Raw genomic sequence first — 15,445 nt, 5'->3', positions numbered from 1 at the left:
AACGGCGCGGAATGGGCGCGGGCAAAACCGATCCTGGCCCCACGGCGCTGGAGCGGTTCACGCCGCCCCTGCCTCCCTTCCCGGCGCCAACTGGGCGCCGTGCCAACCCGCGCATGCGCAGGGGAATTCCTCAACGCGCAGCGTGGCGTGGGCCGTTCGGTGGCCGGCCGTGTAACAAAATAGGGCCGGGGCTGGAGAGGCCGGCCCTCCGAACGGTGGGCCCCCGATCGCGGGCCAGAGCCCATCAGAGGCCCCCCCCCCCCGGGTGAAGGAGCCCCCCTCCCCCCCCACCCCACAGGCCGCCCCTGCGCGAGAGTTCCTGCTGGCAGGTTAGGTGGATGGGCCAGGCTAAATTGCCCTTAGCGTCCAAAAAAAGGCGACGAGGGTTTATTGGGTTACGGGGATAGGGTGGGGGTGAGGGTTTAAGTGGGTCGGCGCAGACTCGATGGGCCGAATGGCCTCCTTGCGCACTGTTATGTATCTACGTATTGGGGTTAGTGTGATTGCTTGGGACACATGGGAAGGAGGAAAGTTTGTTTCTCGCTTAGTTTAATCTATTTTTCAACCTTGTCAAAGTTGGGGTTAAAAGTCAGGCTCCACATCGATCACAGGCCTCGGTCCCCTGCTTCCTCAGACGAGGAGTAAGCTGCTTGCTCCCGTGGTGGATAAACCCTGAGGGGGGTGAGGGGTTGAATGGCTCAGAGTGCTGGCTGGAGGTGTGTGTAGGCCGGACCACGTGTTGCTGGGCCCCCCCACATTCTCCCTGGCCTCTCCCCAGTTAGAATCAGTCCCCATCATCGGAAAACATGCAGGCCGGGAGCTCTGCGATTCTCTCCCAGCGCAAACCTCAAGGGATCCACTCACCCGATTCTCCCCCCCCCCCCCCACCTCACCTCCTGATCCGCCCCATGTCCCCCCCCCCCCATCCAGATCCCAGTCTCCCCACAGCCCCCAATCTCCCCCTGCACCAACTACCCCCCCCCTCCGCCTCTTCCCCAGGCCCTGCTCTCCCCCCCCCCCCGCCCCCCGCACAGTTACTGATTCCCCCACCCCTCCCACAGCCCCAAGTCTTCCCCCACTCCCAGCCCTGGATCTCCCACAGGCTTCATGCCCCCCCCCCCCCCGGCGAAGATGTTGGCATGCTTACCACCATGTGGTTGATGGACACCCAGCAATCGTCCGGGAAATCCTGGAGCATTGGCACAAGGAACTGGAGACACCCATCCCAGTGACACAAGAGCAGCATCATCCCGATCAGGTTAACGATCCTCACCACGGCGCTGGCAAGGTCGTAGGTCATGTGGAAGATCTAGACGCCAGAACAAGACAGTTTCACCCGGGGGGGAACGGCCAGCCAGCCTGACAACACCGTCCGATTGGCCAGGCACGGGGGGGCCGACACGATCGCCAAGGACGTCCCGGTGAAGCTGTGGATTGGGTTGAAGGGAGGGTTGGCGGGCGGGGGGGGGGGGGTAGAGCGGGGGAGGGGTGGGAGGGCGTGGGGGCCCCATTGAAGAGCCCCTCGAAAGAAACAGCAAAGGGGCCGAATGGCTCCTCCTGTGCAGTGAGATTGGATAAAATCGCCAGCAGGCGGGGGAGGAATTCCAGGGACGACGGACATCCGGAGACTGGGATTGAAAACTGAGGTTAATGAGGAGATTTAATTGAGGACTTTGGGAAGATTTAATCGGGAGGTTTGGGTGATTTAATCGGGGGGGGTTTGGGTGATTTAATCGGGGGGGTTTGGGGTGATTTAATCGGGAGGGGGGGGTTTTGGGGTGATTTAATCGGGAGGTTTGGGGTGATTTAATCGGGGGGTTTGGGTGATTTAATCGGGAGGGTTTGGGTGATTTAATCGGGGGGGGTTTGGGTGATTTAATCGGGGGGGTTTGGGGTGATTTAATCGGGAGGGGGGGGGTTTGGGGTGATTTAATCGGGAGGTTTGGGGTGATTTAATCGGGGGGTTTGGGTGATTTAATCGGGAGGGTTTGGGTGATTTAATCGGGGGTATGGGTGGATTTAATCGGGGGGGGGGTTTGGGGTGATTTAATCGGGGAGATTGAGGACATTTAATCGGGGGGTGGTTTGGGTGATTTAATCGGGGGGGTTTGGGTGATTTAATCGGGGTTTTGGGGTGATTTAATCGGGGGGTTTGGGTGATTTAATCGGGGGGGGTTGGGGTGATTTAATCGGGGTTTTGGGGTGATTTAATCGGGGGGTTTGGGTGATTTAATCGGGGGGTTTGGGTGATTTAATCGGGGGGGGTTTGGGTGATTTAATCGGGGGGGTTGGGGTGATTTAATCGGGGGGGGTTTGGGTGATTTAATCGGGGGGTTTGGGTGATTTAATCGGGGGGTTTGGGTGATTTAATCGGGGGGTTTGGGTGATTTAATCGGGGGGTTTGGATTGATTTAATCGGGGGGGGTTTGGGTGATTTAATCGGGGGGGGGTTTGGGTGATTTAATCGGGGGGGGTTTGGGGTGATTTAATCGGGGGGTTGGGGTGATTTAATCGGGGGGTTTGGGTGATTTAATCGGGGTGTTTGGGTGATTTAATCGGGGGGGTTTGGGGTGATTTAATCGGGGGGGGTTTGGGTGATTTAATCGGGGGGGGGTTTGGGTGATTTAATCGGGGGGTTTGGGTGATTTAATCGGGGGGGTTTGGGTGATTTAATCGGGGGGTTTGGGTGATTTAATCGGGGTGTTTGGGTGATTTAATCGGGGGGGGTTTGGGTGATTTAATCGGGGGGGGTTTGGGGTGATTTAATCGGGGGGTTGGGGTGATTTAATCGGGGGGTTTGGGTGATTTAATCAGAGGGTTTGGGTGATTTAATCGGGGGGTTTGGGTTGATTTAATCGGGGGGTTTGGGTGATTTAATCAGAGGGTTTGGGTGATTTAATCGGGGGGGGGGGGTTGGGTGATTTAATCGGGGGGGGGGCTCTGGGATATTTATCAGGGTGTTTGGGGCGATTTAGCCGAGGGGTTTGGGGGCATTTAATTGAGAGGGTGGATGGAGTGAATGAGGAGGAAGTGTTTCCCCCGCTGGGCAAATGGTGGGTAACCGGAGGGGAGACAGATTGAAGAGAATCGGAGGGGGGAACGAGGAGAATTTTAATTTCAACGCAGCGGGAGGTGGGGGTGGTGGAGGGCGCCGGCTGCAGATTCCATCGGAACTTTCAAAATCCGGGAAGGGGGGAGACATCAGCAGGGATATTAGGGAGGGAAGGCCTGGGGATGGGAGAAAGAGGGAATAATTGGATCGAGATTGTTCAAAGAGCTGGGATAGGATAGATGGGCTGCATGGGCTCCGCCTGAGATTGGAAAATTGGACCCTTACCTCCTCCCACTGGTGAATGTATCGGATGAGGCGGGAGAGACGCAGGAGGCGCAGTAAACTGAGGATCTTGGCAAATCGGACAATTCGTAAAGCCCGGGCTGTCTTGTAGACCTCTGAATCCACCCTGGTCTCCAGATCCACGATCAGAAAGACGTAATCGACGGGGATCGAGGACACAAAGTCCACCAGGAACCAGCTCTTCAGATATTTCATCTTGATGGTGTGGGGGTCCAGGATAATCTCCGTGTTGTCCTCCACCACGATCCCGGTCCGGAAGTTGAGCACCAGGTCGATGAGGAAGAAGGTGTCGGAGACCACGTTGAACACAATCCAGGGAGGAGTGTTCTCGTCCTTGAAAAACGTGATTCCCACTGGCAGGATGATCAAATTCCCCACCATCAGCAGCAGCATAGCAAGATCCCAGTAAAACCTGCCCAAAGGTAAAGCCGGAAAAGGCAATTCGTCCCGTGAAATCCGCACACACTGAAATCCACACACAGACATACCCACACGATCGCAAACATACGTGCGCCCGCACAAATGCACGCATGCATTCACATGCAGAAACACGAGTACGCGCACAACGGACAGGTACACACAGAAATGCTCACCCACAGAGGAACCAATTCACAGGATGCTGGGAAACTCATATTTACACACAGACGCAAACAGCACTGAAACACGTTTTTACATACACAGGTAATTGTGCACATAGATATACACACACAGAAACGCAGGCAGACGCACACAGGCACACAAAAAGACACAGAAACATACACATACGCACAGAAATGCACACATGCACAAGCACAAATGAACGCATACACACAATCACACATATGCCTCACAAGCCTCATTGAATTCTTTGAGGATGTGACCAGACACATTGATGAAGGTCAGGCAGTGGATGTGGTGTATATGGATTTCAGTAAGGCATTTGATAAGGTTCCCCATGGTAGGCTCATTCATAAAGTCAGGGGGCATGAGATACAGGGAAATTTGGCTGTCTGGATACAGAATTGGCTGGCCGAAAGAAGACAGCGAGGGGGAGTGGATGGAAAGTATTCCGCCTGGAGGTCGGTGAGCAGTCGTGTCCCGCAGGGATCTGTTCTGGGACCTCTGCTTATTGTGGTTTTTATAAATGACTTGGATGAGGAAGTGGAAGGGTGGGTTAGTAAGTTTGCTGATGACACGAAGGTTGGGGGAGTTGTAGATAGTGTTGAGGGTTGTTGCAGGTTACAACAGGACATTGACAGGGTGCAGAGCTGGGCTGAGAAGTGGCAGACGGAGTTCAACCTTGATAAATGTGATTCATTTTGGAAGGTCGAATTTGAATGCTGAACACAGGGTTAAAGGCAGGATTCTTGGAAGTGTGGAGGGACAGAGAGATCTTGGGGTCCATGTACAAAGTTGCCACCCAGGTTGATAGGGTTGTTAAGAAGGCCTATGATGTGTTGGCTTTCATTAACAGGGGGATTGAGTTAAAGAGCCGCGAGGTTTTGCTGCAGCTTTATAAAACCCTAGTTAGACCACACTTGGAATATTGTGTCCAGTTCTGGTCACCTCATTATAGGAAGGATGGGGATGCTTTGGAGAGGGTACAGAGGAGATTTACCAGGATGCTGCCTGGACTGGAGGGCATGTCTTATGAAGAAAGGTTGAGGGGGCTAGGGCTTTTCTCACTGGAGCGAAGAAGGCAGAGAGGTGACTTGATAGAGGTGTACAAGGTGATGAGAGGCATGGATAGAGTGGATAGCCAGAGACTTTTCCCCAGGGCGGAAATGGCTGTCACGAGGGGACATAATTTTAAGGCGATTGGAGGAAGGGGAGATGTCAGAGGTCGGTTCTTTACACAGAGAGTGGTGGGTGTGTGGAATGCACGGCCAGCAGAGATGGTGGAGTCAGAGTCATTCGGGACATTTAAGCGACTCTTAGACAGGCACATGGACAGCAGTAAATTGAAGGGGTGGAGGTTAGGTTGATCTGAGATTAGGATAAATGGTCGGCACAACATCGTGGGCCGAAGGGCCTGTACTGTGCTGTACTGCTCTGTATTCTAAACACAGAAATATACACACATGCATACATAGAAATGTACACAAACATACAGAAATGCACACATACAGACACACACACACACACAGACATATACACACATACGCAGAAAACACAGTCTCACAAAAATGCAGTTACGCCCACAAGCTCACACAATAATGCACACACACAAATGCATACACGCACTTCGGAGCACGCACATACACACACTGAAATCCACACATATACATTCATATGCACACAAACACAAATGTACACATACATCGACATGCAGAAACACAAGTACACACACAACGGACACCACGTACTGACAGAAATGCTCACGCACCGAGAAACCAATACACAGGATGCACGCAAACACACAACCTCACAGATTCAGAATTGGAAACACTGACCCATACAGATCGCACGCAGAAAAACATATATCTACACACACACACACACACACACATGCACAAAGCATAGAAACACGCACACAGAAACACAGACAGGCACACAAATAGGCATGAACACACACAGAAACACAGATATATGCTCACACAGAAACACAGACAGACACAGACACTGACAGACACACACACAAACACAGGAAGACGCGCACACACACACAGAAACACAGACAGGCACACACACAGACGCACACACAGAAACACTGACAGACACACACACACACACACACAAACACAGACAGATGCACACACACACACAGAAACACAGACAGATGCACACACACAGACGCACACACAGAAACACTGACAGACACACACACACACACACAAACACAGACAGATGCACACACACACACACACAGAAACACAGACAGGCACACACACAGACGCACACACAGAAACACTGACAGACACACACACACACACACAAACACAGACAGATGCACACACACACACACACAGAAACACAGACAGGCACACACACAGACGCACACACAGAAACACTGACAGACACACACAAACACAGACAGATGCACACACACACACACACACAGAAGCACAGACAGGCACACACACAGACGCACACACAGAAACACTGACAGACACACACACACAAACACAGACAGATGCACACACACACACACAGAAATACCAACAGGCATACACAGACATGCGCACACGAAAAACATAGAAACATGCACACAGGAATGCTTAGATACTTAAGTACACGCACAAATGAACACAAACACAAATGTACACACAGAAATATACACACACATGCACAGAAATGCACACATACAGACACCCACATAGAAATGCACACAGACACACACAAACGCAGAAAACACACGTTCACACATAAATGCACGCAGTTCCACCCACACAGAATTGCACACAATAATGCACACGCATACATGCACACAGAAACGCATACACACACACATGCACACGCAGAAAGATACGTGTACACGCGCGTACACACAGAAACGTGCACACAATGTCAGTCAGGAGGACAGAGTGCGTGACATAGGCTGCGTAATTGACGGTTGAAAGGTGAACTCTCTCCACGGGGAGGTTGATTGCTCCATCTCACTGTGAGGCAGATCCAGCTAACCCAGTCAGAAACTTCACAATAAACAACTCAAGCAAACACGTTCATCAATGAAAGGCTCCCCTGTGGTTCTGACTGATGACTGAAATATTTCCATTCTCCGTAGAACCTGCAGACTCATTCTGACCTAGAAATAACCTTCAGTTCCAGTTACAGGCCATTAACCACGCTGCACAGAATGGATTAACTGAGCGAGGAGGGGAAACCGTGTGCCCCAGTGAGAGTCAGCACCTTCAGGAGAGGAGGGGGAGTCTGTACCCCAGTGAGAGTCAGCACCTTCAGGAGAGGGGACCCTGTACCCCAGTGAGGGTCAGAACCTTCAGGAGAGGAGGGGACCCTGTACCCCAGTGAGAGGCAGCACCTTCAGGAGAGGAGGGGGACCCTGTACCCCAGTGAGAGTCAGCACCTTCAGGAGAGGAGGGGGACCCTGTACCCCAGTGAGAGTCAGCACCTTCAGGAGAGGAGGGGGACCCTGTACCCCAGTGAGAGTCAGCACCTTCAGGAGAGGGGACCCTGTACCCCAGTGAGAGTCAACACCTTCAGGAGAGGAGGGGGACCCTGTACCCCAGTGAGAGTCAGCACCTTCAGGAGAGGAGGGGGAGTCTGTACCCCAGTGAGAGTCAGCACCTTCAGGAGAGGGGACCCTGTACCCCAGTGAGAGTCAGCACCTTCAGGAGAGGAGGGTGACCCTGTACCCCAGTGAGAGTCAGCACCTTCAGGAGAGGGGACCCTGTACCCCAGTGAGATTCAGCACCTTCAGGAGACGAGGGGGAGTCTGTACCCCAGTGAGAGTCAGCATCTTCAGGAGAGGGGACCCTGTACCCCAGTGAGGGTCAGCACCTTCAGGAGAGGAGGGGGAGTCTGTACCCCAGTGAGAGTCAGCACCTTCAGGAGAGGAGGGTGAGTCTGTACCCCAGTGAGAGTCAGCACCTTCAGGAGAGGAGGGGACCCTGTACCCCAGTGAGGGTCAGCACCTTCAGGAGAGGAGGGGGACCCTGTACCCCAGTGAGAGTCAGCACCTTCAGGAGAGGAGGGGGACCCTGTACCCCAGTGAGAGTCAGCACCTTCAGGAGAGGAGGGGGAGTCTGTACCCCAGTGAGAGTCAGCACCTTCAGGAGAGGAGGGGGAGTCTGTACCCCAGTGAGAGTCAGCACCTTCAGGAGAGGAGGGGGAGTCTGTACCCCAGTGAGAGTCAGCACCTTCAGGAGAGGAGGGGGAGTCTGTACCCCAGTGAGAGTCAGCTCCTTCAGGAGAGGAGGGGGAGTCTGTACCCCAGTGAGAGTCAGCACCTTCAGGAGAGGGGACCCTGTACCCCAGTGAGAGTCAGCACCTTCAGGAGAGGAGGGGGTCTGTACCCCAGTGAGAGGCAGCACCTTCAGGAGAGGAGGGGGACCCTGTACCCCAGTGAGAGTCAGCACCTTCAGGAGAGGGGTCCCTGTACCCCAGTGAGAGTCAGCACCTTCAGGAGAGGAGGGGGAGTCTGTACCCCAGTGAGAGTCAGCACCTTCAGGAGAGGAGGGGGTGTCTGTACCCCAGTGAGAGTCAGCACCTTCAGGAGAGGAGGGGGAGTCTGTACCCCAGTGAGAGTCAGCACCTGCAGGAGAGGAGGGGGAGTCTGTACCCCAGTGAGAGTCAGCACCTTCAGGAGAGGAGGGAGACCCTGTACCCCAGTGAGAGTCAGCACCTTCAGGAGGGGGGAGTCTGTACCCCAGTGAGAGTCAGCACCTTCAGGAGAGGAGGGGGACCCTGTACCCCAGTGAGAGTCAGCACCTTCAGGAGAGGAGGGGGACCCTGTACCCCAGTGAGAGTCAGCACCTTCAGGAGGGGGGAGTCTGTACCCCAGTGAGAGTCAGCACCTTCAGGAGAGGAGGGGGACCCTGTACCCCAGTGAGAGTCAGCACCTTCAGGAGAGGAGGGGGACCCTGTACCCCAGCGAGCGAGTCTCAGCTATGAGTCTCGATGAGGTTCACCTCCTGCTGTGATGTTCCATACGGCTTCAAATGGAGACAGATTGAGTTCAACATGATAGGAAGGGACTAATGGGAACGAATCACTGGTCACACACTATAAAGCCAGTGTGACAGTGTCACTTTTTCACTGGTGACCCTGTGTACAGCCAGTGCGACAGTGTCAGTGTTTACTAGTGACACACTGGACAGCCAGTGCAACAGTGTCCGTGTTCACTGGTGACACACTGTAAAGCCAGTGCGACAGTGTCCGTGTTCACTGGTGACTCACTGGACAGCCAGTGCAACAGTGTCAGTGTTCACTGGTGACACTGTGTACAGCCAGTACGACAGTGTCAATGTTCACTAGTGACACACTGGACAGCCAGTGCAACAGTGTCAGTGTTCACTAGTGACACACTGGACAGCCAGTGCGACAGTGTCAATGTTCACTAGTGACACACTGGACAGCCAGTGCGACAGTGTCAATGTTCACTAGTGACACACTGGACAGCCAGTGCGACAGTGTCAATGTTCACTAGTGACACACTGGACAGCCAGTGCGACAGTGTCAGTGTTCACTGGTGACACACTGGACAGCCAGTGCGACAGTGTCAGTGTTCACTAGTGACACACTGGACAGCCAGTGCGACAGTGTCAATGTTCACTAGTGACACACTGGACAGCCAGTGCGACAGTGTCAATGTTCACTAGTGACACACTGGACAGCCAGTGCGACAGTGTCAATGTTCACTAGTGACACACTGGACAGCCAGTGCGACAGTGTCAATGTTCACTAGTGACACACTGGACAGCCAGTGCGACAGTGTCAATGTTCACTAGTGACACACTAGACAGCCAGTGCGACAGTGTCAATGTTCACTAGTGATACACTGGACAGCCAGTGCGACAGTGTCAATGTTCACTAGTGACACACTGGACAGCCAGTGCGACAGTGTCAATGTTCACTAGTGACACACTGGACAGCCAGTGCGACAGTGTCAGTGTTCACTGGTGACACACTGGACAGCCAGTGCGACAGTGTCAATGTTCACTAGTGACACACTGGACAGCCAGTGCGACAGTGTCAATGTTCACTAGTGACACACTGGACAGCCAGTGCGACAGTGTCAATGTTCACTAGTGACACACTGGACAGCCAGTGCGACAGTGTCAATGTTCACTAGTGACACACTGGACAGCCAGTGCGACAGTGTCAATGTTCACTAGTGACACACTGGACAGCCAGTGCGACAGTGTCAATGTTCACTAGTGACACACTAGACAGCCAGTGCGACAGTGTCAATGTTCACTAGTGATACACTGGACAGCCAGTGCGACAGTGTCAGTGTTCACTGGTGACACTGTGTACAGCCAGTGCGACAGTGTCAATGTTCACTAGTGACACACTGGACAGCCAGTGCGACAGTGTCAATGTTCACTAGTGACACACTGGACAGCCAGTGCGACAGTGTCAATGTTCACTAGTGACACACTGGACAGCCAGTGCGACAGTGTCAATGTTCACTAGTGACACACTGGACAGCCAGTGCGACAGTGTCAGTGTTCACTGGTGACACACTGGACAGCCAGTGCGACAGTGTCAATGTTCACTAGTGACACACTGGACAGCCAGTGCGACAGTGTCAATGTTCACTAGTGACACACTGGACAGCCAGTGCGACAGTGTCAATGTTCACTAGTGACACACTGGACAGCCAGTGCGACAGTGTCAATGTTCACTAGTGACACACTGGACAGCCAGTGCGACAGTGTCAATGTTCACTAGTGACACACTGGACAGCCAGTGCGACAGTGTCAATGTTCACTAGTGACACACTGGACAGCCAGTGCGACCGTGTCAATGTTCACTAGTGACACACTGGACAGCCAGTGCGACCGTGTCAATGTTCACTAGTGACACACTGGACAGCCAGTGCGACAGTGTCAATGTTCACTAGTGACACACTGGACAGCCAGTGCGACAGTGCCAATGTTCACTAGTGACACACTGGACAGCCAGTGCGACAGTGTCAATGTTCACTAGTGACACACTGGACAGCCAGTGCGACAGTGTCAATGTTCACTAGTGACACACTGGACAGCCAGTGCGACAGTGTCAATGTTCACTAGTGACACACTGGACAGCCAGTGTGACAGTGTCAGTGTTCACTAGTGACACACTGGACAGCCAGTGCGACAGTGTCAGTGTTCACTAGTGACACACTGGACAGCCAGTGCGACAGTGTCAGTGTTCACTAGTGACACACTGGACAGCCAGTGCAACAGTGTCAATGTTCACTGGTGACACACTGGACAGCCAGTGCGACAGTGTCAAAGTTCACTAGTGACACACTGGACGGCCAGTGCGACAGTGTCAATGTTCACTAGTGACACACTGGACAGCCAGTGCGACAGTGTCAGTGTTCACTAGTGACACACTGGACAGCCAGTGCGACAGTGTCAGTGTTCACTAGTGACACACTGGACAGCCAGTGCGACAGTGTCAATGTTCACTAGTGACACACTGGACAGCCAGTGCGACAGTGTCAATGTTCACTAGTGACACACTGGACAGCCAGTGTGCCAGTGTGAATGTTCCCTGGTGCTCTGTTAGAAGACTGCCTGTCAAGATATCAAACCGACACCGTTAACAGCCCCTTCACACGCCAGCACTGGCTCGGCCTCTCAGTGTCTGCCTGCTTGCTGAAACCATTGGTACAGCTTAGGAAGGTATTGTGGCCGCTTCTCAGTCAGTTAAACCAGGAACCCCTACCGGTCACAGCAACAAACAAGGGATATTTGCTGAACTCCGAGCAGGTTCAGTGTGAACAGCTGGAGAACCATTCAGGCCATGGGGACAGCTCCTATCCCCATTACTCCCGCCTTACAACCAGCTTCCGATCGGAGAAAGGGAAACCTTTGCAAATCAGAGGGGGAGTCCATATTCACGGCAAATGAAAATCGCAGCACTGACTTCCCGGGAACTGACCCACAGATATCCTGAGGATTGGACTGGACAGACTGGGAGAAGGCGGGATCATTTTCTTTGGAGCTGTGAAGGTTAAGGAGGGGAGGTGGGGGGAGATATGATCGGGTTCCCTTCAAAATCGCAAAATGGTTGGGGGGGGGTTTGGATGGAGTACATTAAGTAAAGTAAGGGGGGGGTGACCAATTGAAGGGCATGTACAGAGAGCAATGGGCTGAATAGCCTTATCTGAATGGCACAGTTCTCAGATCCTTCACCAGCCTGACTACAATCAGCAGGATTGCAGTGGGTGTGTCTGCTGCCTCCGCCCTGGAACCGTTTATCCCGCGTCCTGCTCAGCAACCAGAGCCGCCATTTCAATAATGTGGCAGCAAAAAGGGGGTCAGGGGCTGAATCCTCTGGGGCGTGGGTCTCACCTCGTGGCTCCCCAAAGCCTGTCCACCATCTACACCACCCAAGATGCTCGATCCCACCCAGGACAAAGCACCCCTCCCACCCCCCATCCTCCCGCAAACATTCACTCCCCCCGACCATCCTGTTGTGTGGCACTACCACCGTGCTCAATGGGGTAGATTCAGAACAGATCGAGCAACTCGAGACTGGGCGTCCATGAGGTGCTGTGGGCCATCCGCAGCAGCAGAATTGGATTCAACCACAATCTGCAACCTCATGGCCCAGCATATCCCCCACTCTACCATTCCCACCAATCCAGAGAACCAACCCTGGTTCAATGAAGAGTACAGGAGGAATGCCAAGAGCAACATCATGCAGACCGAACAGTGAGGTGTCAACCTGGGGAAGCTCCAACCCAGGACTACTTGTCAAACAGCACAAGCAGCAAGTAACAGACAAAGCTAAGCGATTCCACAACCAACGCATCAGATCTAAGCTCCGCAGCCCTGCCACGTCCAGCCGTGAATGGTGCTGGGCAATTAAACAACTCCCTGGAGGGGGAGGCTCCACACATATCTCCATCCTCCATGATGGAGGAGCCCAGCACATCTGTGCAAAAGACATGGCTGAGGAATTCACAACAATCTTCAGCCAGAAGTGTCGAGTGGATGATCCATCTGGGTCTCCTCCGGAGGTCCCCAGCATCACTGATGTCAGTCTTCAGCCGATACAATTCACTCCACGTGATAGCAAGAAACGGCTGGAGGCCCTGGATACGGTAAAGGCTCTGGGCCCTGACACTATCCTGGCAATAGTACTGAAGACTTGTGCTCCAGAACGTGCCGCACCCCCTAGCCAAGCTGTTCCAGTACAGCTACAACACGGGCATCTACCCAGCAATGGGGTAAATTGCCCAGGTGTGTCCTGTACACCAGAAACAGGACAAATCCAACCCAGCCAATTACTGCCCTATCAGTCTACTCTCCATCAGCAGCAATGGGAGGAGTCATCAACAGCGCTATCAAGCGGCACTCACTCAGCAATAACCTGCTCACGGACACTCAGTTTGGGTTCCGCCCAGGGTCACTCAGCTCCTGACCTCATTATAGCCTTGGTTCAAACATGGACAAAAGAGCTGAACTCCAGAGGTGAGGTGAGAGTGACTACCCTTAGGCATCAAGGCAGCATTTGACCGAGTGTGGCATCAAGGAGCCCGAGCTAAACTGGAGTCAATGGGAATCAGGAGGGAAACTCTCCGCTGGTTGGAGTCATACCCGGCACAAAGGGAGATGGTTGTGGTGGTTGGAGGTCAATCATCTCAGCTCCAGATCATCACTGCAGTAGTTCCTCAGGGTAGTGTCCTCGGCCCAACCATCTTCAGCTGCTTCAGCAATGACCTCCCTTCCATCAGAAGGTCAGAAGTGGGGATGTTTGCGGATGGCTGCACAATGTTCAGCACCATTCGCCCTCAGATACTGAAGCAGTCCGTGTCCAAATGCAGCAAGACCTGGACAATATCCAGGCTCGGGGCTGACAAGGGGCAAGTTACATTCACGCCGCACAAGTGCCAGGCAATGACCATCTCCTACAAGAGAGGATCTAACCATCGCCCCTTGACATTCAATGGCATTACCATCGCTGAATCCCCCACAATCAGCATCCTGGGGGTTACCATTGATCAGAAACTAAACTGAACGCAGCCGTATAAATACTGTGGCTATCAGGGAAGGACAGAGTGTGGGAATTCTATGATGAGTAACTTATCTCCTGACCCCCCCCCCTCCCAAAGCCTGTCCACCATCTACAAGGCACAAGTCAGGAGTGCGATGGGAGACTCTCCACTTGCCTGGATGAGCGCAGCTCCAACAACACTCAACACCATCCAGGACAAAGCAGCCCCGCTTGATTGCTCCCCTTCCACAAACATTCACTCCCTCCACCACTGACGGACAGTGACAGCCGTGTGTACCATCTACAAGATTCACTGCAGCGAATCGCCAAGGTTCCTTAGACAGCATCTTCCAAACCCACGGCCACTACCATCTAGAAGGACAAGAGCAGCAGATATGGACAGCACAGCAGCATTGTGGATAGCACAATTGCTTCACAGCTCCAAAGTCCCAGGTTCGATTCCCGGCTTGGGTCACTGTCTGTGCGGAGTCTGCACATCCTCCCCGTGTCTGCGTGGGTTTCCTCCGGGTGCTCCGGTTTCCTCCCACAGTCCAAAGATGTGCAGGTTAGGTGGATTGGCCTTGCTAAATTGCCCTCAGTGGCCAAAATTGCCCTTAGTGTTGGGTGGGGGTTACTGGGTTATGGGGACAGGGTGGAGGTGTTGACCTTGGGTAGGGAGCTCTTTCCAAGAGCCGGTGCAGACTCGATGGGCCGAATGGCCTCCTTCTGCACTGTAAATTCTATGAAATCTATAAAAGATACCTGGGAACCCCACCACCTGGAGGTTCCCCTCCGAGTCACCCACCACCCTGACTGGGAAATATATCGGCCGTTCCTTCACTGTCACTGGGGCAACATCCTGGAACTCCCCACCCCTAACAGCACAGTGGGTGTACCTACACCTCAGGGACTGCGACGGTTCAAGGAGGCAACTCACCCACCATCCTCTGAAGGGCAACTAAGGATGGGCAATAAATGCTGGCCTAACCAGCGACACCCACACCTCATGACACAAAAGATGGAGTCCAACCTTGATAAATGTGAAGTGATCCATTTTGGAAGGTGGAATTTGAATGCTGAACACAGGGTTAAAGGCAGGATTGTTGGAAGTGGAGGAACAGAGAGACCTTGGGGTCCATGTACATAGATCCCTCAAAGTTGCCACCCAGGTTGACAAGGTTGTTAAGAAGGCGTATGGTGTGTTGGCTTTCATTAACAGGGGGATTGAGTTTAAGAGCCGCGAGGTTTTGCTGCAGCTTTATAAAACCCTAGTTAGACCACACTTGGAATATTGTGTCCAGTTCTGGTCGCCTCATTATAGGAAGGATGTGGATGCTTTGGAGAGGGTGCAGAGGAGATTTACCAGGAAGCTGCCTGGACTGGGGGGGCATGTCTTATGAAGAAAGGTTGAGGGAGCTAGGGCTTTTCTCACTGGAGCGAAGAAGGCAGAGAGGTGACTTGATAGAGGTGTACAAGGTGATGAGAGGCATGGCT

General features: G+C 53.2%; 1 protein-coding gene across 1 annotated transcript in view; it reads right to left on the bottom strand.

Moving 5' to 3' along the window:
• Nucleotides 1-15,445, bottom strand: part of LOC119958621 (potassium/sodium hyperpolarization-activated cyclic nucleotide-gated channel 4-like) — a 35,952-nt gene that overhangs the window by 16,996 nt on the left and 3,511 nt on the right. Inside the window, exons 2-3 of the mRNA XM_038787102.1 lie at nt 3,338-3,767; nt 1,148-1,309 (exon numbers count right to left, since the gene is read on the bottom strand). Of these exons, the coding sequence (XP_038643030.1) occupies nt 1,148-1,309; nt 3,338-3,767 (592 nt within the window). The remainder of the gene's footprint in view (nt 1-1,147; nt 1,310-3,337; nt 3,768-15,445) is intronic.

Source organism: Scyliorhinus canicula, chromosome 30 (assembly GCF_902713615.1).
Source record: "Scyliorhinus canicula chromosome 30, sScyCan1.1, whole genome shotgun sequence".
NCBI lineage: Eukaryota > Metazoa > Chordata > Chondrichthyes > Carcharhiniformes > Scyliorhinidae > Scyliorhinus > Scyliorhinus canicula.
This window is presented reverse-complemented; position numbering and strand designations above follow the sequence as displayed.